Source organism: Oncorhynchus clarkii, chromosome 1 (genome assembly GCF_045791955.1).
Source record: "Oncorhynchus clarkii lewisi isolate Uvic-CL-2024 chromosome 1, UVic_Ocla_1.0, whole genome shotgun sequence".
NCBI classification, from domain to species: domain Eukaryota; kingdom Metazoa; phylum Chordata; class Actinopteri; order Salmoniformes; family Salmonidae; genus Oncorhynchus; species Oncorhynchus clarkii.
The window spans coordinates 4525879-4552693 of record NC_092147.1 but is presented as its reverse complement, the minus strand read 5'-3'; the positions used below and the strand labels follow the sequence as shown (position 1 = coordinate 4552693).

The 26815-nt window shown below is 43.2% G+C and overlaps 1 protein-coding gene across 1 annotated transcript in view; it reads left to right on the top strand.

Moving 5' to 3' along the window:
• The window catches only part of LOC139414230 (ciliary rootlet coiled-coil, rootletin family member 2), a 103665-nt gene that overhangs the window by 14149 nt on the left and 62701 nt on the right, over positions 1-26815 (top strand). Inside the window, exons 6-11 of the mRNA XM_071162131.1 lie at positions 6171-6364; positions 9617-9744; positions 17505-17674; positions 23163-23342; positions 25813-25947; positions 26317-26460. Of these exons, the coding sequence (XP_071018232.1) occupies positions 6171-6364; positions 9617-9744; positions 17505-17674; positions 23163-23342; positions 25813-25947; positions 26317-26460 (951 nt within the window). The remainder of the gene's footprint in view (positions 1-6170; positions 6365-9616; positions 9745-17504; positions 17675-23162; positions 23343-25812; positions 25948-26316; positions 26461-26815) is intronic.

The following is a 26815-nucleotide window of genomic DNA, read 5'->3' as shown; positions in this document are numbered from 1 at the left end:
CCTATTCCCTATATAGTGCACTACTTTAGACCAGAGCCCTATGGCACCCTATTCCCTATATAGTGCACTACTTTAGACCAGAGCCCTATTCCCTATGTAGTGCACTACTTTAGACCAGAGCCCTATTCCCTATATAGTGCACTACTTTAGACCAGAGCCCTATTCCCTATATAGTGCACTACTTTAGACCAGAGCCCTATTCCCTATATAGTGCACTACTTTAGACCAGAGCCCTATGGCACCCTATTCCCTATATAGTGCACTACTTTAGACCAGAGCCCTATTCCCTATGTAGTGCACTACTTTAGACCAGAGCCCTATTCCCTATATAGTGTACTACTATAGACCAGAGCCCTATTCCCTATATAGTGCACTACTATAGACCAGAGCCCTATTCCCTATATAGTGCACTACTTTAGACCAGAGCCCTATTCCCTATATAGTGCACTACTTTAGACCAGGGCCCTATTCCCTATATAGTGTACTACTTTAGACCAGAGCCCTATTGCACCCTATTCCCTATACAGTGCACTACTTTAGACCAGAGCCCTGTTCCCTATGTAGTGCACTACTTTAGACCAGAGCCCTATTCCCTATATAGTGCACTACTTTAGACCAGAGCCCTATTCCCTATATAGTGCACTACCTTAGACCAGAGCCCTATTCCCTATATAGTGCACTACCTTAGACCAGAGCCCTATTCCCTATATAGTACACTACTTTAGACCAGAACCATATTCCCTATATAGTGCACTACTTTGGACCAGAGCCCTATTCCCTATATAGTGCACTACTTTAGACAGAGCCCTATTCCCTATGTAGTGCACTACTTTGGACCAGAGCCCTATTCCCTATATAGTGCACTACTTTAGACAGAGCCCTATTCCCTATGTAGTGCACTACTTTGGACCAGAGCCCTATTCCCTATATAGTGCACTACTTTAGACAGAGCCCTATTCCCTATGTAGTGCACTACTTTAGACCAGAGTCCTATTCCCTATGTAGTGCACTACTTTAGACAGAGCCCTATTCCCTATGTAGTGCACTACTTTAGACCAGAGCCCTATTCCCTATATAGTGCACTACTTTAGACAGAGCCCTATTCCCTATGTAGTGCACTACTTTGGACCAGAGCCCTATTCCCTATATAGTGCACTACTTTAGACAGAGCCCTATTCCCTATGTAGTGCACTACTTTAGACCAGAGTCCTATTCCCTATGTAGTGCACTACTTTAGACAGAGCCCTATTCCCTATGTAGTGCACTACCTCTGCTCTGGTCAACAGTAGTGAGCGGTTTTGTGAATTTGAGGCATGTCAGGAAATGATATTTTCCACTCAGCAGGGAAAACTCTAGAATTACAGGGTAATATTATGACATCCTGCATTGTGAGAGGTTACCACGATGTTGTCCCAAATGGCACGCTTGTTCCCTAGTGCACTACTTTTGACCAGGGTGCCATAGGTGCTCTGGTGAAAAGCAGTGCACTATGTAGGGAATATAAAGGGAATGGGGAAGAGGTATGTGGCATTACAGGCCATTATTTTTTTTTTTACCCTGGAGCCTCAACATAAACTTAACTCTCTGATTGACGGGCAATATCCCGTTTTTTTTTTAAAATGTTTTTTAAATGTTACTGCGTGATATAGGATTACCTTACGGTGAATAATAATAATAATAATTTAGATCTGGTGAACGTTTGACCCTCTCCTTCCCTAATCGGAAAGCCTGGTGTCGTCTATGGACAAACACAGCACACAAAAAAGAAAGGGGTCAGGTTATTGTCATGAATCTTGTTCTGAAGGCAGATATACATGCAGAGTTGTAACTAGCTGGCACAGATACACATTTCAATCAAATCTGAATGTTAAACCTAACCGCAACCGCAACCGCAACCACACTGCTAACCTTAGATTAAGCTAACATTTTGTTTTCATTCATTTTTATGATATAGCCAAATTTTGACTTTGCAGCTGGACTATCTAGCGGAAATCGCTCAGTTCTGCCTTCAGGGCAAAGATACTTTAACTTGAACTTCAACCTGTTAAAAAAAGGGACGGAGACGCGGTGTAAATCAGTGACGCCTCACAACACGTTAAACCAATCAAATGCGTTGCTGGGCTTAGATGACTAATCTGAGCTCCACGATTTACGATGGAGTTGAGGGGCTGAAAACGATCGACGTCACATACCAGCAGAACAGAACAATGTTGGAGCTCAAACTCCGCCCACAATAGTCACCGCTCAACACAGCAAATCATTGAGTTTAATCATGTAGGCGGAGCTTAGAACGCAGCACCAATGAAACACAATTAAGCATGTCAAACCAATCGAATGCTTTGCTTGGGTGGAGCATGTGGGGGGGGGGGGTGGGAAGGTTCTTGAAATGTGACCGTATGGCTTCAGGACACTAGTTTGACCCTAAAGTGTACAAACCCAGAGAAGATGCCATATTATCATAGAACATTGAAAACGCATCTCATACATGCTTATATATTAGTTATTATGTACATTATGTCTCTTTCTACTGACAAATTACATTTTTTAAACATTTCACTGTAAGATTCTACACCTGTTGTATTCGGCTCATGTGACAAATTCAATTTGATTTGATTTTTTCATATATAGTGTATTTGGAAAGTATTCAGACCCTTGACTTTTCCCCCATTTCGTTACATTACAACCTTATTCTAAAATGTATTAAATTGCTTTTTTCCCTCATCAATCTCCACACAATACCCCATAATGACATCACAATACCCCATAATGACATCACAATACCCCATAATGACATCACAATACCCCATAATGACATCACAATACCCCATAATGACATCACAATACCCCATAATGACATCACAATACCCCATAATGACATCACAACACCTCATAATGACATCACAATACCCCATAATGACATCACAATACCCCATAATGACATCACAACACCCCATAATGACATCACAATACCCCATAATGACATCACAATACCCCATAATGACATCACAATACCCCATAATGACATCACAACACCTCATAATGACATCACAACACCTCATAATGACATCACAACCCCTCATAATGACATCACAACACCTCATAATGACATCACAATACCCCATAATGACATCACAACACCCCATAATGACATCACAACACCTCATAATGACATCACAATACCCCATAATGACATCACGACACCTCATAATGACATCACAACAGCTCATAATGACATCACAACACCTCATAATGACATCACAACACCTCATAATGACATCACAATACCCCATAATGACAAAGCAAAAACATTTATTTTGAATTTTTTTGCAAATGTATTACAAATAAAAAACTGAAATATCAAATATACATAAATATTCAGACCACTTACACAGTACTTTGTCCTGTAATTTTGGAGTCTCTCCCATTCCTCTCAGCAGATCCTCTCAAGCTCTGTCAGGTTGGATGGGGAGCGTTACTGCACAGCTATTTTCAGATCTCTCCAGAGTTCAATCGGGTTCAAGTCCAGGCTCTTGCTGGGCCACTCAAGGACATTCAAAGACTCCTGGGTTGCCTCGGCTGTGTGCTTAGGGTCATTGTCCTGTTGGAAGGTGAACCTTTGCCCCAGTCTAAGGTCCTGAGCGCTCTGGAGCAGGTTTTCATCAAGGATCTCTCTGTACTTTGCTCTGTTCATCTTTCCCTTGATCCTGACTAGTCTCCCAGTCCCTGCCGCTGAAAAACATCCCCACAGAGTGATGCTGCCACCACCATGCTTCACCATAGGGATGGTGCCAGGTTTCCTCCAGATGTGACGCTTGGCATTCAGGCCAAGGAGTTCAATCTTGGTTTCATCAGACCAGAGAATCTTGTTTCTCATGGTCTGAGAGTCTTTAGGTGACTTTTGGCAAACTTCAAGTGGGCTGTCATGTGCCTTTTACTCTCTACCATAAAGGCCTGATTGGTGGAGTGCTACAGAGATGGTTGTCCTTCTGGAAGGTTCTCCCGTCTCCACAGAGGAACTCTAGAGCTCAGTCCGAGTGACCATCGGGTTCTTGGTCACCTCCCTGACCAAGGCCCTTCTCCCCTGATTGCGCAGTTTGGCCGGGCGGCCAGCACTCAGAAGAGTCTTGGTTGTTCCAAACTTCTCCATTTAAGAATGATGGAGGCCACTATGTTCTTGGTGACCTGCAACGCAGCAGAAATGTTTTGGTACCCTTCTCCAGATTTGTGCTTCGACACGATCCTGTCTTGGACCTCTACGGACAATTCCTTCAACCTCGTAGCTTGGTTTTTGCTCTGACATGCACTGTCAACTGTGGGACCTTATATAGACAGGTGTGTGCCTTTACAAATCATGTCCAATCAATTGAATTTACCGCAGATGGACTCCAATCAAGTTGTAGAAACATATCAAGGATCAATGGAAACAGGATAAACCTGAGCCCGATTTCTAGTCTCATAGCAAATGGTCTGAGTACTTATGCATTCACTACCCTAAGTTTGTAAAAGTCTTGGTTTCATGCATGTTAACATTAGAAGCCTACTCCCTAAGTTTGTTTTACTCACTGCTTTAGCACACTCTGCCAACCTGGATGTCTTAGCCGTGTCTGAATCCTGGCTTGGAAAAACCACCAAAAACTCTGAAATCTCCATCCCTAACTATAACATTTTCCACCAAGATAGAACTGCCAAAGGGGGCTGTGTTGCAATCTACTGTCTTACTATCCAGGTCTGTACCCAAACAATTTGAGCTTCTACTTTTAAAAATCGATCTTTCCAGAAACAAGTCTCTCACTGTTGCCGCTTGCTATAGACCACCACCTGCCCCCAGCTGTGACACCATATGTGAATTGATTGCCCCCCATTTATCTTCTGAGCCTGTGACCTAAACTGGGACATGCTTAACACCCCGGCCATCCTACAATCTAAGCTTGATTCCCTCAATCTCACACAAATGATCAATGAACCTACCAGGTACAACCCCAAATCCGTAAACACGGGCACCCTCATAGATATCATCCTAACTAATTCACCCTCCAAATACACCTCTGCTGTTTTCAATCAAGATCTCAGCGATCACTGCCTCATTGCCTGCATCGACCTGGTCGGGGTATCCTGGAATGACATTGACCTCATCCCGTTAGTAGATGATGCCTGGTAATTCTTTAAAAGTGCCTTCCTCACCCTCTTAAATAAGCATGCCCCCATTAAAAAAAATGTAAAACTAGGAACATATATGTCCCTTGGTTCACTCCAGACCTGTCTGCCCATGACCAGCATAAAAACATCCTGTGGCGTTCTGCATTAGCATCAAATAGCCCCCATATCACATGCAACTTTTCAGAAAAGTTAGGAACAAATATACACAGACAGTTAAGAAAGCTAAGGCTAGCTTTTTCAAACAGAAGTAAAGTAGCACAAACTCAACAGTTCTGGGACACTGTAAAGTCCATGGAGAATAAGAGCCTCCCAGCTGCCCACTGCTCTGAGGCTAGGAAACACTGTTACCACCGATAAATCCATGATATTCGAGAATTTCAATAAGCATTTCTCTACGGCTGGTCATGCTTTCCACCTGGCTACCCCTGGTTGTGATGTTTCTGTGTCAGTTAGCAGGTCAGTCTGTGGTTGTGATGTTTCTTTGTCAGTTAGCAGGTCAGTCTGTGGTTGGTGGTTGTGATGTTTCTGTGTCAGTTAGCAGGTCAGTCTGTGGTTGTGATGTCTCTGTGTCAGTTAGCAGGTTTCTGTCGGTCTGTGGTGGGTGGTTGTGATGTCTCTGTGTCAGTTAGCAGGTTTCTGTCAGTCTGTGGTTGGTGGTTGTGATGTCTCTGTGTCAGTTAGCAGGTTTCTGTCAGTCTGTGGTTGGTGGTTGTGATGTGTCTGTGTCAGTTAGCAGGTTTCTGTCAGTCTGTGGTTGGTGGTTGTGATGTGTCTGTGTCAGTTAGCAGGTTTCTGTCAGTCTGTGGTTGGTGTTTGTGATGTCTCTGTGTCTGTTACCAGGTCTCTGTCAGTCTGTGGTTGTGATGTCTCTGTGTCAGTTAGCAGGTCAGTCTGTGGTTGTGATGTCTCTGTGTCAGTTAGCAGGTCAGTCTGTGGTTGTGATGTCTCTGTGTCAGTTAGCAGGTCAGTCTGTGGTTGTGATGTCTATGACGTGTTCTTGTGTTTATGCCCAGGTTAATAAGCAGGTCCAGTCCTTGTCCGACCAACTGACTTCCAGCCGTAGAGAGCTGAACAGCAAGGCTGTGGCCCTGCAGAGGGCCCATCATGACAGAGAGGATGTGGCCAAGGACAAGGCCAGTCTGGGGATCCAGCTGACTGCCGTTGACCGCAGGGCATGGGGCCTGGAACAGGAGCTGGCGATTCTCAGGTAAGGCCGTGTGTGTTTGGGTGTGGGGAGGGAGGGAGGGAGTGTGGTTATGTGGGTCTGGTTCTTTCTTGTGCAGAACAGTTCCATGGCGTGTGTCGTTGTGTAACAAGACGTTTCAGGTTGGGTTTTATTGACGGAGTATACCAACCGTGGCTCATTGAATTTTACTGCTTTATGTACCTATAGGGTTTCAACGCTCCTATTTTCAGAGCCCTAACCTCTTTACCACACTGTGTGTGTGTGTGTGTGTGTGTGTGTCTCTCGCTGTCTCTCTCTGTCGTTCTCGCTCTCAATTCAAATCAATTAAATTCAAGGGGCTTTATTGGCATGGGACAGACATGTTAACATTGCCAAAGCAAGTGAAGTAGATGAAATCTAATTGTGTTGTTGTCCTGGGGCTCTTTGCAGTCTGTTTGTGTTTGTGAACAGAGCCCCAGGATCAGCTTGCTTAGGGGACTCTTCTCCAGGTTCATCTCTCTGTAGGTGATGGCTTTGTTATGGAAGGTTTGGGAATCGCTTCCTTTTAGGTGGTTGTAGAATTTAACGTCTCTTTTCTGAATTTTGATAATTAGTGGGTATCGGCCTTATTTGCTCTGCATGCAGAGTCTTCATTTGGTGTTTGTCCCATTTTGTGAGTTCTTGGTTGAATTCTTGGTCACAACCATAAAGGGCAATGTGTTCTATAACTGATTCAAGTATTTTTAGGCAAAGGTATGTCTAGTTTTTTGGGCAACGGTATCTGGACCTTTTCTGGTACACCATTATTTTGGTCTTACTGAGATTCACTGTCAGGGCCCAGGTCTGTCAGAATCTGTGCAGAAGATCTAGGTGCTGCTGTAGGCCCTCCTTGGTTGGGGACAGAAGCACTAGATCATCAGCAAACAGTAGAGATTTGACTTCAGGGGTGTGGCCGGGTGTGGCCGGGTGCTGCAGACTGTTCTAGTGCCCGCGCCAATTCGTTGATATGTATGTTGAAGAGGGTGGGGCTTAAGCTGCATCCCTGTCTCACCCCACGACCCTGTGTGAAGAAATGTGTGTTTTTTGCCAATTTTAACTGCACACTTGTTGTTTGTGTACATGGATTTTATAATGTTGTATGTTTTGCCTCCAATACCACTTTCCATCAATTTGTATAGCAGATCCTCATGCCAAATTGAGACGAAGGCTTTTTGAAATCAACAAAGTATGAGAAGACTTTGCCTTTGTTTTGGTTTGTTTGTTTGTCGAGTAGGGTGTGCAGGGTGAATACATGGTCTGTTGTACGGTAATTTGGTAAAAAGCCAATTTGGCATTTGCTCAGTACATTGTTTTCACTGAGGAAATGTACGAGTCTGCTGGTAATGATAATGCAGAGGATTTTCCAGGTTGCTGTTGACGCATATTCCACGGTAGTTATTGGGGTCAAATTTGTCTCCACTTTTGTGGATTGGGGTGATCAGTCCTTGGTTCCAAATATTGGGGAAGATGCAAGAGCCAAGGATGATTTCAAAGAGTTTTAGTATAGCCAATTGGAATTTGTTGTCTGTATATTTGATCATTTCATTGAGGATACCATCAACACCACAGGCCTTTTTGGGTTGGAGGGTTTGTATTTTGTCCTGTAGTTCATTCAAGGTAAAAGGAGAATACAGTGGGTTCTGGTAGTCTTTAATAGTTGATTCTAAGACTTGTTTTTGATCATGTATATGTTTTTGCTATTTGTTATAGAGCCAAAAAGATTGGATAAGTGGTTTACCCATAAATCTCCATTTTGGATAGATAACTCTTTTTTTTGTTGTTTGTTTAGGTATTTTCCAAATTTCCCAGAAGTGGTTAGAGTCTATGGATTCTTCAATTACATTGAGCTGATTTCTGACGTGCTGTTCCTTCTTTTTCCGTAGTGTATTTCTGTATTGTTTTAGTGATTCACCATAGTGAAGGCGTAGACTCAGGTTTTCTGGGTCTCTATGTTTTTGGTTGGACAGGTTTCACCAATTTCTTTCTTAGGTTTTTGCATTCTTCATCAAACCATTTGTCATTGTTGTTAATTTTAAGTTTTCTGTTCGACATTTATAGATTTCAAATCAAATCAAATCGAATCAAATTTTATTTGTCACATACACATGGTTAGCAGATGTTAATGCGAGTGTAGCGAAATGCTTGTGTTTCTAGTTCCGACAATGCAGTAATAACCAACGAGTAATCTAGCTAACAATTCCAAAACGACTACCTTATACACAGTGTAAGGGGATAAAGAATATGTACATAAAGATATATGAATGAGTGATGGTACAGAGCGGCATAGGCAAGATACAGTAGATGGTATCGAGTACAGTATATACATATGAGATGAGTATGTAAACAAAGTGGCTAGTGATACATGTATTACATAAAGATGCAGTAGATGATATAGAGTACAGTATATACGTATGCATATGAGTAATGTAGGGTATGTAAACATTATATTAAGTAGCATTGTTTAAAGTGGCTAGTGATATAGGGAAGCTGAGAGGTCAAATATACAGTTAAGATTTTCTACTGTGATTTTGCTGTGGTCTGATAGGGGTGTCAGTGGGCTGACTGTGAACGCTCTGAGAGACTCTGGGTTGAGGTCAGTGATAAAGTAGTCTACAGTACTACTGCCTAGAGATGAGCTATAGATGTACCTACCATAGGAGTCCCCTTGAAGCCTACCGTTGACTATGTACATACCCAGCGTCCAACAGAGCTGCAGGAGTTGTGACCTGTTTTTGTTGGTTAAGTTGTCATAGTTGTGTCTAGGGGGGCATATAGGGGAGGGAATGCTGTCACCTCCAGGTAGGTGTTTGTCCCCCTGTGTGCTGAGGGTGTCAGGTTCGTGTCCAGTTCTGGCATTTAGGTCGCCACAGACTAGTACTGGGCCTGGAAATGATAGATTTACCCCTCCAGGATGGAGAAGCTGTCTTCGTTAAAGTATGGGGATTCTAGTGGGGGGATATAGGTAGCACACAGGAGGACATTTTTCTCTGTTAAGATCATTTCCTTTTGAATTTCTAGTCAGATGTAAAATGTTCCTGTTTTGATTTATTTAATAGAGTGGGTTAAGTCTGCACTTGATCAAATTAGCATACCCCCTTAGTCTCTTCCCTGTTTCACACCTGGTAGTTTGGTGAATGGGACTACCAGCTTTCTCTCTCTCTCTATCATTCTCTCTCTCTCTGTCATTCTCTCTGTCATTCTCTCTCTCTCTAATTCAATAAATGCTTAATTCTCTCTGTATGTGCTGTTTGTCAGAGCGGAGAAGGAGTCTCTAGAGACGTGTGTCTTTGAGGGCCAGGAGCTAGTGTCCTCTCTGGAGGGGGAGAGGAACCGACTGGAGGTGGAGCGAAGCACCCTAACCATGGCTGACGAGGACCTGACGCGTGAGTACAAACACACCCACGTGCTGTCCTCCTGCTGTCCTCCTGCTGTCCTCCTGCTGTTCACCTGCTGTCCTCCTGCTGTCCTCCTGCTGTCCTCCTGCTGTTCACCTGCTGTTCTCCTGCTGTCCTCCTACTGTCCTCCTGCTGTTCACCTGCTGTCCTCCTGCTGTTCACCTGCTGTCCTCCTGCTGTCCTCCTGCTGTCCTCCTGCTGTTCTCCTGCTGTCCTCCTACTGTCCTCCTGCTGTCCTCCTGCTGTTCACCTGCTGTCCTCCTGCTGTTCACCTGCTGTCCTCCTGCTGTCCTCCTACTGTCCTCCTGTTGTCCTCCTGCTGTTCACCTGCTGTCCTCCTGCTGTCCTCCTGCTGTCCTCCTGCTGTTCACCTGCTGTCCTCCTGCTGTCCTCCTGCTGTCCTCCTGCTGTTCACCTGCTGTCGTCCTGCTGTCCTCCTGCTGTCCTCCTGCTGTTCACCTGCTGTCCTCCTGCTGTTCACCTGCTGTCGTCTGTGCCCCAATCCCCCCCTCACCTCGTTCTCTCTCCTCTATATATTTCTTTCTCTCTCTCTCCTCTCCACCATCTCTCCTTCTCTCTCTTTGCCTCACCTCTCCGCTCCTCTCTCTCTCTACCCCCCTCCATGTCTCACTCTCTCTCTCTCCTCTCCCTCTATCAATTAAATTCAAGGGGTTGTAAGCAAGCATTTCACTGTACGGTCAACATGCATGGGAAACATGTGTTAACGTTGCCAAAGCAAGTGAAATAAACAATACAAATGAACAGTCAACATTACACTCACGAAAGTTCCAAGAGAGTAAAGACATTACAAATGTCATATTATGTCTATATAGAGGGTTGTAATGATGTACAAATAGACTACAAAAGGGAAAATCAATAAGCATAAATATGGGTTGTATTTACAATGGTGTGTGTTCTTCACTGGTTGCCCTTTTCTCGTGGCAACAGGTCACACATCTTGCTGCTGTGATGGCTCACTGTGGAATTTCACCCAGTAGATATGGGAGTTTATCAAAATCGTGTTTGTTTTCTAATTCTTTGTGGATCTGTGTAATCTGAGGGAAATATGTCTCTCTAATATGGTCATACATTTGGCAGGAGGTTAGGAAGTGCAGCTCAGTTTCCACCTCATTTTGTGGGCAGTGTGCACATAGCCTGTCTTCTCTTGAGAGCCATGTCTGCCTACGGCGGCCTTTCTCAATTGCAAGGCTATGCTCACTGAGTCTGTACATAGTCAAAGCTTTCCTTAAGTTTGGGTCAGTCACAGTGGTCAGGTATTCTACCACTGTGTATTCTCTGTTTAGGGCTGAGTAGCATTCTAGTTTTTGTTAGTTCTTTCCAATGTGTCAAGTAATTATTTTTTTGTTTTCTCATGATTTGGTTGGGTCTAATTGTGCTGTTGTCCTGGGGCTCTGTAGGGTGTGTTTGTGTTTGTGAACTGAGCCCCAGGACCAGTTTGCTTAGGGGACTCTTCTCCAGGTTCATCTCTCTGTAGGTGATGGCTTTGTTATGGAAGGTTTGGGAACCACTTCCTTTTCGGTGGTTGTAGAATTTAACGTCTCTTTTCTGGATTTTGATAATTAGTGGGTATTGGCCTAATTCTGCTCTGCATGCATTATTTGGTGTTTTAAGTTGTACACAGAGGATATTTTTGCAGGATATTGCATGCAGAGTCTCACTTTGGTGTTTGTCCCATTTTGTGAATTCTTGGTTGGTGAGCGGACCCCAGACCTCACAACCATAAAGGGCAATGGGTTCTATAACTGATTCAAGTATTTTTAGCCAGATCCTAATTGATATGTTGAATTTTATGTTCCTTTTGGTGGCATAGAATGTCCTTCTTGCCTTGTCTCTCAGATCGTTCACAGCTTTGTGGAAGTTGCCTGTGGCGCTGATGTTTAGGCCGAGGTAGGTATAGTTTTTTGTGTGCTCTAGGGCAACGGTGTCTAGATGGAATTTGTATTTGTGGTCCTGGCGACTGGACCTTTTTTGGAACACCGTTATTTTTGTCTTACTGAGATTTACTGTCAGGGCCCAGGTCTGGCATAATCTATACAGAAGATCTAGGTGCTGCTGTAGGCCCTCCTTGGTTGGGGACAGAAGCACCAGATGGTCAGCAAACAGTAGACATTTGACTTCAGATTATATCTCTCTCTCTCTCCCCTCTCCTACTTTTCCACTGAGAGACATATTTCTGCTGTGGGCTCTGCAGCAGCTGGCCTGATCCACACCACACCAATCCACTCCACACCAATCCACACCACACCAATCCACACCACACCAATCCACACCAATCCACACCACACCAATCCACACCACACCACACCATTCCACTCCACACCAATCCACACCAATCCACACCACACCAATCCACACCACACCAATCCACACCAATCCACACCACACCAATCCACACCACACCAATCCACACCAATCCACACCACACCAATCCACACCACACCACACCATTCCACTCCACACCAATCCACACCAATCCACACCACACCAATCCACACCACACCACACCATTCCACTCCACACCAATCCACACCACACCAATCCACTCCACACCAATCCACACCAATCCACACCACACCAATCCACACCATACCACACCACTCCACACCACACCAATCCACTCCACACCAATCCACACCACACCAATCCAATCCACACTAGACCACACCAATCCACTACACTCCACACCACACCAAACCACTCCAAACCACACCACTCCACTCCACACCACACCACACCCCACCACACCAGACCAATCCACACCAGACCACACCAATCCACACCACTCCACACCACACCACACCACTCCACTACACACTACACCACACCACACCACTCCACTCCACTACACACTACACCAAACCACCACACACCACACAACTCCACACCACACCACACCAATCCACTCCACACCACACCAATCCACTCCACACCACACCAGACTGCACCAATCCACTCCACACTACACCACACCACACCAATCCACTCCACACCACACCAGACTGCACCAATCCACTCCACACTACACCACACACAGCAATCCACTCCACACCACACCAATCCACTCCACACCAATCCACACCAATCCACACCACACCAATCCACTCCACATCACTCCACACCAGATTAACTAGGGATTAACATGGTATTAACTAGAGATTAACATGCGTAACCGGGATCCCGGGATTGTCCCGGCAACACTCTTCACTTTTCCAGAAAAAATGGACAAGATCTGGGAAATGTTAAATAAAATCCCAATTCCACAAAATCCACAACACGCACAGCATCAGATTAAACAGGTTGACACATGGAAGCCTTTAGCCAAAATCTTCACAACAACCGCATCATTGACACTGCCAGGCTGTACACGCGACTCCTACAGCCTATAAAATAATCTGTCTTTGAGCTGTCACACCGGAGGACACCACACCAGAGCACTTTTTTAAAATATATATTTTTTAATTTAACCTTTATTTAACTAGGCAAGTCAGTTTAAGAACAAATTCTTATTTACAATTTACAATTTACAATTCTTACTTACCAAAAGGCAAAATGCCGGGAGCTGCTATTTAAAAAAAAACAACACACATCACGACAAGAGGGACGACACGACATAAAGAGAAACCTAAGACAACAACATAGCAAGGCAGCAACACATGACAACACAACCTGACAACACAGCATGGTAGCGACACAACATGACAACAACATGACAGCAACACAATACATCACGCGAATCATACAAATCACCCACAACTGTCAATAAGAGTGATTTGAGTCTTTGAATGAAGAGATGGAGATAAAACTGTCCAGTTTGAGTGTTTGTTGCAGCTCGTTCCAGTCGCTAGCTGCAGTGAACTGAAAAGAGGAGCGAGGGATGTGTGTGCTTTGGGGACCTTTAACAGAATGTGACTGGCAGAACGGGTGTTGTATGTGGAGGATGAGGGCTGCAGTAGATATCTTAGATAGGGAGGAGTGAGGCCTAAGAGGGTTTTATAAATAAGCATCAACCAGTGGGTCTTGTGACGGGTATACAGAGATGACCAGTTTATAGAGGAGTATAGAGTGCAGTCATGTGTCATATAAGGAGCATTGGTGGTAAATCTGATGGCCGAATGGTAAAGAACATCTAGCCGCTCGAGAGCACCCTTACCTGCCGATCTATAAATTATGTCTCCTTAATCTAGCATGGGTAGGATGGTCATCTGAATCAGGGTTAGTTTGGCAGCTGGGGTGAAAGAGGAGCGATTTACGATAGAGGAAACCAAGTCTAGATTTAACTTTACCCTGCAGCTTTGATATGTGCTGAGAGAAGGACAGTGTACCGGATTTTGTACTGGGGAAAACCACATTGGTCAAGAATGTGCTGGTTGTCATACCGCTGCTGCCATTTCAATGGCATATGAGAACATGTATGAAACTTGGAAACATGAACACACTGGCTAGCTCCATTGGAACCATCTGACTGGAGGAATAAGCTCATCAACTGTGTCTGCAGCAGACGTGATACCCTCTGTCATGGCATTGAAACGCTCCACAAAACTGCCCACACAGACTGTGGCGTTAACTTACAAAAGTACTCGAGGCTGTGAACAAGCGATTCGGTGGCATTCTCTCTTTACTGTGTCGCCACCATGCTCGATGCTAGGTACAAGGACCGCTACTTCTTTAACAGGCATTCTCTCTTTACTGTGTTGCCACCATGCTCGATGCTAGGTACAAGGACCGCTACTTCTTTAACAGGCATTCTCTCTTTACAGTGTCTCCACCATGCTCGATGCTAGGTACAAGGACCGCTACTTCTTTAACAGGCATTCTCTCTGAGCCTCTTTACTGTGTCTCCACCATGCTCGATGCTAGGTACAAGGACCTCTACTTCTTTAACAGGCATTCTCTCTTTACTGTGTCTCCACCATGCTCGATGCTAGGTACAAGGACTGCTACTTCTTTAACAGGCATTCTCTCTGAGCCTCTTTACAGTGTCTCCACCATGCTCGATGCTAGGTACAAGGACCGCTACTTCTTTAACAGGCATTCTCTCTGAGCCTCTTTACTGTGTCGCCACCATGCTCGATGCTAGGTACAAGGACCGCTACTTCTTTAACAGGCATTCTCTCTTTACTGTGTCGCCACCATGCTCGATGCTAGGTACAAGGACCGCTACTTCTTTAACAGGCATTCTCTCTTTACTGTGTCGCCACCATGCTCGATGCTAGGTACAAGGACCGCTTTGATGCAGACAAGAAGCAGGGTTTACATGACATGTTACATACACAGCTGGACAAGACGGAAACGGACACAGTGACAGTGAAGCACCGAGGAAGAGAGACCACGGACAGACACAGCTGGAAATTCACTGCTTGACACGTATGATGAAATCCTGGTTGAGAATGAAACGACTGAACAAATAAACAATGAAACAGCCCAGCAAATAAGTCAAAGAAATACAGTATTTTGTTTTGATTGCACAGTATTTTACATACGTAAATGCCAACAAAATAACGTTTTGGTCAGTGTGGTGTGCGAGTGTGTGTAACCTTTATTTAACTAGGCAAGTCAGTTAAAGAAGAAAGGGTCTAAACCATCTGACCCAGATGTTTTGGGGTCAAGTTTCAGGAGCTCCTTTAGCACCTCGGACTCAGTGACTGCCTGCAGGGAGAAACTTTGTAGCGATGCAGGGGAAAAAGAGGAAGGAGCATTGGGGATAGTCGCATTAGAAGGGTTGGGAGATTAGGAAATGTTGGACGGGCAAGGAGGCATGGCTTAGTCAAATAGGAATCCTGACTTAATGAAGTGGTGATTAAAGAGCTCAGCCATGTGCTCCTTGTCAGTAACAACCCCATTATCGACATTAAGGGACATGGGCAGCTGTGAGGAGGAGGGTTTATTCTCCAGGTCTTTAACCGTTTTCCAGAACATCTTGGGGTTAGACCCACAGAGTGAGAACTGCTCCTTAAAGCAACTATCTTTGGCCTTCCAGACAGCCTGAGTATGAGTGAGCCGAGCCTTTCACCAAATGGATTTCTTAAGGTGGAGTAACCAGATCACGATTGAACCAGGGGCTGAACCTGTTTTTAATTCTAATCTTCTTTATGACCACTGAAAATATAAAAAAAAGCATCTTCGACAGAGGATCAGGCAAGGATTGCTCATTAAGGTTGTTTAGCAAGCGTCTGTGACAAATCAGGACAGGTTGCTTCACTGAGCAGCCGTTACGAACACAGGCTGTATAACAGTGATCACCAAGATCATTACAGAAAACACCAGACTGATACCTATCAGAATTATTTGTGAGGATAACATCAAGAAGAGTAGCCTTTTCTGGGTGTTTGGAGTCATACCTTGGGGGATTGGTAATAATCTGAGAAAGATTTAGGGAGTCCCATTGCTTTAGGACTTGGTCGGGTGCTTTAAGCATGTCCCAGTTTAGATCACCTAGCTGGACAATTTCAGACAGTGTAAGGGGCCAGGAGAGAGCTTAGGGCAGGTAGGGTACAGGCTGGTGCTGATGGAGGACGATAGCATCCAGCAAAAGTCAACAAAGAGATATTTGTAAGTGTAATGCTTAAAACCAGCAAATATAATAGTTTGGGGACAGACTTGGTGGAGACAACCGAGCACTGAAGGTGATCCTTGGTAAAGATTGCCACTCCACCACCTTTGGAAGATCTGTCTTGCCGAAGAAGGTTATGACCAGAAAGGTTAACATCATTATCCAAAACACTCTTCCTTAATCACATCTCAGTAATGACCAACACATCTGGATTGGAGCTGTGAACCCACACTTTCAATTGATCCATATTAGGTTATAAGCTTAACGTGCAGAAAACCCAGGCTTTTAACGAGAGCAAAAATCAGTGAAGCAGATATCAGAGCACAAGTTAGAATATGGGGCCTTGCAACAGTAGACGGGTCAGGATGTACATGGACATTTCCTGACATCATCAACAGTAATACAATCAGGGCACGGCAAAGGACAGGGAGAGCTCTGAACTCTTTTTTTTATGAATTCAAAGCCCGCGAGAGGTGGTTAGAATAGGATGTGAGGCCAGGAGTCTCAGTCATGAGTGTTTGAACAAACAGACTGTCCCACGGTTGGGTAGACGAGCAAGTTCATAGTCAACAAAGCATGCAGGAGTAATGAGGCAAATAGCATAAAGTACAATACAAATATATATAACGACTTGGGGCTATCCGTTGTAAGTTCAAAGAGTCACTCGCCCCAACAGTGAGTGTGTGATGGAGGCGAGCGGAATCACGGGAGAGAGGGAGGAGTGTGGTAGAGTACCTGTACCAGACAGGGAGAGACAGGCCAGGGCAGACGGTGAACAGAGAGGGGGAAGTGTGGTGGAGTACCTGTATCAGACAGTGAACAGAGAACAGAGAGGGGGGAGTGTGGTGGAGTACCTGTACCAGGCAGTGAACAGAGAGGGGGGAGTGTGGTGGAGTACCTGTACCAGACAGTGAACAGAGAGGGGGGAGTGTGGTGGAGTACCTGTACCAGACAGTGAACAGAGAGGGGGGAGTGTGGTGGAGTACCTGTACCAGACTGTAACAGTCTGTAACAGACTGCTAATTCATGATAATTATTATTTATTTTTTATTTTTTAAGATGGCGGTAATCATGAATGCATTGAGTTCCGGCTCGAAGGACCGTATTGCTAATTGTCCATTATAAATAAATATCAGTGTAAAATGACAGATTAATGTGAACTTGTGTGTCGGTCCAGGCGAGGTGGCCCGTTTAAAGGCGGAGGTTGAGCTGCAGGTGTCCCGGGCGGCGCAGGAGAGAGAGGAACTGGAAACCAAGCTGGCTCACGCAGAGAGGAACCACCGGATAGCCCTCAACGCCAAAGAACAAAGTCACAGAGAACAACTGGAGCAGGAACACGTCGACAAGGTAAAACACAGCTGTTGGATTGCTGTTAGAGAGGAACAGTACTGTTATGGAATCAAACTCCTCTTACAATACATTTAAATGTTTTATTTAACTTAAGGCAAGTCAAGTAAACTGCCTTGTTCAGGGGAAGAGTGGGTTAAACTGCCTTGTTCAGGGAAGGAAGGACAGATGTTTAACTTGTCACATCGGGGATTCAATCCAGCAACCTTTCGGTTACTGGCCCAGCGGTCTAACCACTAAGCTACCTGCCGCCCCGACATAACTGACTGATCTCTATAGTACATAACAGACTGATCTCTATAGTACAGTACATAACAGACTGATCTCTATAGTACAGTACATAACAGACTGATCTCTATAGTACAGTACATAACAGACTGATCTCTATAGTACAGTACATAACAGACTGATCTCTACAGGACAGTACATAACTGACTGATCTCTATAGTACAGTACATAACAGACTGATCTCTATAGTACAGTACATAACAGACTGATCTCTATAGTACATAACAGACTGATCTCAACAGTATAGTACATAACTGACTGATCTCTACAGTACATAACTGACTGATCTCTATAGTACAGTACATAACTGACTGATCTCTATAGTACATAACAGACTGATCTCTATAGTACAGTACATAACAGACTGATCTCTATAGTACATAACAGACTGATCTCTACAGTACAGTACATAACTGACTGATCTCTACAGTACATAACTGACTGATCTCTATAGTACAGTACATAACAGACTGATCTCTATAGTACATAACAGACTGATCTCTATAGTACAGTACATAACAGACTGATCTCTATAGTACATAACTGACTGATCTCTACAGTACAGTACATAACTGACTGATCTCTACAGTACATAACTGACTGATCTCTATAGTACAGGACATGACTTACTGATCTCTATAGTACAGTACATAACTGACTGATCTCTATAGTACATAACTGACTGATCTCTATAGTACAGTACATAACTGACTGATCTCTATAGTACAGTACATAACTGACTGATCTCTATAGTACAGTACATAACAGACTGATCTCTATAGTACAGTACATAACAGACTGATCTCTACAGTACATAACAGACTGATCTCTATAGTACAGTACATAACAGACTGATCTCTACAGTACAGTACATAACAGACTGATCTCTATAGTACAGTACATAACTGACTGATCTCTACAGTACAGTACATAACAGACTGATCTCTATAGTACAATACATAACTGACTGATCTCTATAGTACAGTACATAACATACTGATCTCTACAGTACAGTACATAACTGACTGATCTCTATAGTACAGTACATAACTGACTGATCTCTATAGTACAGTACATAACAGACTGATCTCTATAGTACAGTACATAACAGACTGATCTCTATAGTACAGTACATAACAGACTGATCTCTACAGTACATAACAGCCTGATCTCTATAGTATAGTACAGTATATAACAGACTGATCTCTATAGTATAGTACAGTACATAACTGACTGATCTCTATAGTATAGTACAGTACATAACAGACTGATCTCTATAGTATAGTACAGTACATAACTGACTGATCTCTATAGTATAGTACAGTACATAACAGACTGATCTCTATAGTACAGTACATAACAGACTGATCTCTACAGTACATAACAGACTGATCTCTATAGTACAGTACATAACTGACTGATCTCTATAGTACAGTACATAACTGACTGATCTCTATAGTACAGTACATAACTGACTGATCTCTATAGTACAGTACATAACTGACTGATCTCTATAGTACATAACAGACTGATCTCTATAGTACAGTACAGTACATAACAGACTGATCTCTATAGTACGGTACATAACAGACTGATCTCTACAGTACAGTACATATTAGACTGATCTCTATAGTACAGTATATAACAGACTGATCTCTATAGTACAGTACATAACAGACTGATCTCTATAGTACAGTACAGTACATAACAGACTGATCTCTATAGTACGGTACATAACAGACTGATCTCTACAGTACAGTACATATTAGACTGATCTCTATAGTACAGTATATAACAGACTGATCTCTATAGTACAGTACATAACTGACTGATCTCTATTGTACAGTACATAACAGACTGATCTCTATAGTACAGTACAGTACATGACAGACTGATCTCTATAGTACATAACTGACTGATCTCTATAGTACAGTACATAACAGACTGATCTCTACAGTACAGTACAGTACATAACAGACTGATCTCTATAGTACAGTACAGTACATAACAGACTGATCTCTATAGTACATAACTGACTGATGTCTACAGTACAGTACATAACAGACTGATCTCTACAGTACATAACAGACTGATCTCTATAGTATAGTACAGTACATAACTGACTGATCTCTATAGTACATAACTGACTGATCTCTATAGTACAGTACATAACAGACTGATCTCTACAGTACATAACTGACTGATCTCTATAGTACAGTACAGTACATAACAGACTGATCTCTATAGTACAGTACATAACTGACTGATCTCTATAGGACAGTACATGACTGACTGATCTCTACAGTACATAACTGACTGATCTCTACAGTACAGTACATAACTGACTGATCTCTACAGTACATAACAGACTGATCTCTATATTATAGTACATAACAGACTGATCTCTACAGTACATCACAGACTGATCTCTATAGTACAGTACATAACAGACTGATCTCTACAGTACAGTACATAACAGACTGATCTCTATAGTACAGTACATAACTGACTGATCTCTACAGTACAGTACATAACAGACTGATCTCTACAGTACATAACAGACTGATCTCTATAGTATAGTACAGTACATAACTGACTGATCTCTATAGTACATAACAGACTGATCTCTATAGTACAGTACATAACAGACCTATCTCTATAGTACAGTACAGTACATAACAGACTGATCTCTATAGTACAGTACATAACAGACTGATCTCTATAGTATAGTACAGTACATAACAGACTGATCTCTATAGTACAGTACATAACAGACTGATCTCTATAGTACATAACTGACTGATCTCTATAGTACAGTACATAACAGACTGGTCTCTATAGTACAGTACATAACAGACTGATCTCTATAGTACATAACTGACTGATATCTATAGTACAGTACATAACAGACTGATCTCTACAGTACATAACTGACTGATCTCTATAGTACGGTACATAACAGACTGATCTCTACAGTACAGTACATAACAGACTGATCTCTATAGTATAGTACAGTACATAACTGACTGATCTCTATAGTACATAACTGACTGATATCTATAGTACAGTACATAACAGACTGATCTCTACAGTACATAACTGACTGATCTCTATAGTACAGTACATAACAGACTGATCTCTATAGTACAGTACATAACTGACTGATCTCTACAGTACAGTACATAACTGACTGATCTCTACAGTACATACCAGACTGATCTCTATATTATAGTACATAACAGACTGATCTCTACAGTACATAACAGACTGATCTCTATAGTACAGTACATAACAGACTGATCTCTATAGTACAGTACAGTACATAACAGACTGATCTCTATAGTACATAACTGACTGATCTCTATAGTACAGTACATAACAGACTGATCTCTACAGTACAGTACAGTACATAACAGACTGATCTCTATAGTACAGTACAGTACATAACAGACTGATCTCTATAGTACATAACTGACTGATGTCTACAGTACAGTACATAACAGACTGATCTCTACAGTACATAACAGACTGATCTCTATAGTATAGTACAGTACATAACTGACTGATCTCTATAGTACATAACTGACTGATCTCTATAGTACAGTACATAACAGACTGATCTCTACAGTACATAACTGACTGATCTCTATAGTACAGTACAGTACATAACAGACTGATCTCTATAGTACAGTACATAACTGACTGATCTCTATAGGACAGTACATGACTGACTGATCTCTACAGTACATAACTGACTGATCTCTACAGTACAGTACATAACTGACTGATCTCTACAGTACATAACAGACTGATCTCTATATTATAGTACATAACAGACTGATCTCTACAGTACATAACTGACTGATCTCTATAGTACAGTACAGTACATAACAGACTGATCTCTATAGTACAGTACATAACTGACTGATCTCTACAGTACAGTACATAACAGACTGATCTCTACAGTACATAACAGACTGATCTCTATAGTATAGTACAGTACATAACTGACTGATCTCTATAGTACATAACAGACTGATCTCTATAGTACAGTACATAACAGACTGATCTCTATAGTACAGTACAGTACATAACTGACTGGTCTCTATAGTACAGTACATAACAGACTGATCTCTATAGTATAGTACAGTACATAACAGACTGATCTCTATAGTACAGTACATAACAGACTGATCTCTATAGTATAGTACAGTACATAACAGACTGATCTCTATAGTACAGTACATAACAGACTGATCTCTATAGTCCATAACTGACTGATCTCTATAGTACAGTACATAACAGACTGGTCTCTATAGTACAGTACATAACAGACTGATCTCTATAGTACATAACTGACTGATATCTATAGTACAGTACATAACAGACTGATCTCTACAGTACATAACTGACTGATCTCTATAGTACGGTACATAACAGACTGATCTCTACAGTACAGTACATAACAGACTGATCTCTATAGTATAGTACAGTACATAACTGACTGATCTCTATAGTACATAACTGACTGATATCTATAGTACAGTACATAACAGACTGATCTCTACAGTACATAACTGACTGATCTCTATAGTACAGTACATAACAGACTGATCTCTATAGTACAGTACATAACTGACTGATCTCTACAGTACATACCAGACTGATCTCTATATTATAGTACATAACAGACTGATCTCTACAGTACATAACAGACTGATCTCTATAGTACAGTACATAACAGACTGATCTCTACAGTACAGTACATAACAGACTGATCTCTATAGTACAGTACATAACTGACTGATCTCTACAGTACAGTACATAACAGCCTGATCTCTACAGTACATAACAGACTGATCTCTATAGTACAGTACAGTACATAACAGACTGATCTCTATAGTACAGTACATAACTGACTGATCTCTACAGTACATTACATAACAGACTGATCTCTATAGTGCAGTACATAACAGACTGATCTCTATAGTATAGTACAGTACATAACTGACTGATCTCTACAGTACATAACTGACTGATCTCTATAGTACAGTACATAACAGACTGATCTCTACAGTACAGTACAGTACATGACTGACGTGTGTGTGTGTGTGTGTGTGTGTGTGTGTGTGTGTGTGTGTTTGTGCGTGTGCGTGCGTGCGTGTGTGTGTGTGTGTGTGCGTGTGTGTGTGATGTACAGGAACAGCAGTGTGTGAACCTAACCCTGCAGAGGGAGCGTGCAGAGACCCAGCTACGATCCCATTGTGAGCAGAAGCGTTTGCAGAGTCAGGCTGACCTGCAGCAGCTGCAAGAGGAGATGGTTCGGCTGCAACAAGTCTGCAACAATAGTCTGCTGCAGGCCGAGAGCACAAAACAACAGGTAGAGGTGTGTGAGTGTGTGTGTGTGTGTGTGTGTGTGTGTGTGTGTATCTACGTGTGTGTGTGTCTGTGTCTGTGTGTGTGTGTGTGTGTGTGTGTGTGTGTATCTACGTGTGTGTGTGTCTGTGTCTGTGTGTGTGTGTGTGTGTGTGTGTGTGTGTGTGTGTGTGTGTGTGTGTGTGTGTGTATCTACGTGTGTGTGTGTGTGTGCGTTTGTGCGTGTGTGTGTGTGTGGACATCTTTACATGTCCTGAGGACAGGGAAACAGCGAGAGCTATTCCCATCATGTAGCCCTGGTGTTTCTAGGGTGTTTTTTAAAAGTATAAAAGTATTTGGTTATAAATATAGTATCAAAAGTTAAAAATATAAATAATTTCAAATTCCTTCTTTTTAAGCCGATGACACCATTTTATTTTCTTTTTTTTATGTATGGATAGCCAGGGGTACACTCTAACACTCAGAGGTCATTTACAGATAGCCAGGGGTACACTCTAACACTCAGAGGTCATTTACAGATAGCCAGGGGTACACTCTAACACTCAGAGGTCATTTACAGATAGCCAGGGGTACACTCCAACACTCAGAGGTCATTTACAGATAGCCAGGGGTACACTCCAACACTCAGAGGTAATTTACAGATAGCCAGGGGTACACTCCAACACTCAGAGGTAATTTACAGATAGCCAGGGGTACACTCCAACACTCAGAGGTAATTTACAGATAGCCAGGGGTACACTCCAACACTCAGAGGTAATTTACAGATAGCCAGGGGTACACTCCAACACTCAGAGGTCATTTACAGATAGCCAGGGGTACACTCCAACACTCAGAGGTAATTTACAGATAGCCAGGGGTACACTCCAACACTCAGAGGTAATTTACAGATAGCCAGGGGTACACTCCAACACTCAGAGGTAATTTACAGATAGCCAGGGGTACACTCCAACACTCAGAGGTAATTTACAGATAGCCAGGGGTACACTCCAACACTCAGAGGTCATTTACAGATAGCCAGGGGTACACTCCAACACTCAGAGGTCATTTACAGATAGCCAGGGGTACACTCCAACACTCAGAGGTCATTTAGAGATAAAGCATTTGTGTTTAGTGAGTCCTCCAGATCAGAGGCAGTAGGGATGACCAGGGATGTTCTCTGTTTAATGAGTCCTCTAGATCAGAGGCAGTAGGGACGACCAGGGATGTTCTCTGTTTAATGAGTCCTCCAGATCAGAGGCAGTAGGGACGACCAGGGATGTTCTCTGTTTAGTGAGTCCTCCAGATCAGAGGCAGTAGGGATGACCAGGGATGTTCTCTGTTTAGTGAGTCCTCCAGATCAGAGGCAGTAGGGATGACCAGGGATGTTCTCTGTTTAGTGAGTCCTCCAGATCAGAGGCAGTAGGGATGACCAGGGATGTTCTCTGTTTAGTGAGTCCTCCAGATCAGAGGCAGTAGAGATGACCAGGGATGTTCTCTGTTTAGTGAGTCCTTCAGATCAGAGGCAGTAGGGATGACCAGGGATGTTCTCTGTTTAGTGAGTCCTCCAGATCAGAGGCAGTAGGGATGACCAGGGATTTTCTCTGTTTAGTGAGTCCTCCAGATCAGAGGCAGTAGGGATGACCAGGGATGTTCTCTGTTTAGTGAGTCCTCCAGATCAGAGACAGTAGGGATGACCAGGGATGTTCTCTGTTTAGTGAGTCCTCCAGATCAGAGGCAGTAGGGATGACCAGGGATGTTCTCTGTTTAGTGAGTCCTCCAGATCAGAGGCAGTAGAGATGACCAGGGATGTTCTCTGTTTAGTGAGTCCTTCAGATCAGAGGTAGTAGGGATGACCAGGGATGTTCTCTGTTTAGTGAGTCCTCCAGATCAGAGGCAGTAGGGATGACCAGGGATTTTCTCTGTTTAGTGAGTCCTCCAGATCAGAGGCAGTAGGGATGACCAGGGATGTTCTCTGTTTAGTGAGTCCTCCAGATCAGAGACAGTAGGGATGACCAGGGATGTTCTCTGTTTAGTGAGTCCTCCAGATCAGAGGCAGTAGGGATGACCAGGGATGTTCTCTGTTTAGTGAGTCCTCCAGATCAGAGGCAGTAGGGATGACCAGGGATGTTCTCTGTTTAGTGAGTCCTCCAGATCAGAGGCAGTAGTGATGACCAGGGATGTTCTCTGTTTAGTGAGTCCTCCAGATCAGAGGCAGTAGGGATGACCAGGGACGTTCTCTTGATAAGTGTGTGAATTGGACCATGTTCCTGTCCTGCTAAGCATTCAAAATGTAACTAGTACTTTTGCGTATCAGGGAAAATGTGTGGAGTAAAAAATACATTATTTTCTTTAGGAATGTAGTAAAGTAAAAGTCATAAATATAAAAATATAAATTGTAAAGTAATGTACAGACCCCCAAAAAACAACTTAAGTAGTACTTTAAAGTACTAGACACCACTAAATAATGTAATTGTAACTCTATTTCCATGGCCCAGGCCCTGTCCCAGAAGGAGGGGGAGAAGGCAGCCCTGACAGAGAGGCTGGCAGGCCTACAGCAGGATCTGGAGACAGCAAGGCTGGAGATGGAGAGAGGCAGGAGAGATGCTCTGAGCCTTCACGAACAGGACAAGGTAGGGAACCATGATGGTTGGGGTCAATTGGAAGTGATTTTAATTGGGGAAAAAATTAAACAACTTATGAAATAAATATCTTATCATCTTTTCAATATCTTTTCCTTTTCAGTTTATTGAATTGGAATGTCGATTTACTTCTTGATTTGACTGAATTCAAATAAAAATTGACCTCGGCCCGGTAACCGTGACGGAGACATGATGACTGGTTTGGGAGATGAGAGAGAAAACATTGTTAAGACTGTCACATAACTAACAATAAGCTCTTTCCTCTAGCTTTTAAACAAATATTTAAATCCATCTCTCGACCCATTTGATCTCTTAGTCCCCCCCCCCCCCCTCCCTTCCTCTCTCTGTCGATCTCTTTAGGACAGTATATCAGGTCTTCAGTGTGAGCTGCAGTCCCTGCGTTCTCGCTTCGAGGAGTCTCTGAGTTCCCATGAGTCATCAGAGAAGAGTCTGACTGAGCAGGTCAGAGAGCTCAACCAGCAGAGAGAAACAGCACGACATGAGGTGAGTGGCCCTTCATTCAATAGATCAATCATGCATTGAGGTGAGGGGACACTCCATCTTTACTACTGCTGCTACCACTGCTTGTCTCTCTCCAACCTCTATGTGTGTTTGTTCTCTAGAGGGGGTTGGGATGAAGCAGAACACACATTTATATTTCCCTGCGACTGAATGGACAATAAAGCATCTTCTTCTAGTTATTCTTCAACCATGTGAAAAGAATAAACTCCCTCTTTCACCCTCTCCTCCCTCCTTCTTCCTCTCCTCCCTGCCTCACCCTCTCCTCCCTCCCTGCCTCACCCTCTCCTCCCTGCCACACCCTTTCCACCCTGCCTCATCCTCTCCTCCCTGCCTCACC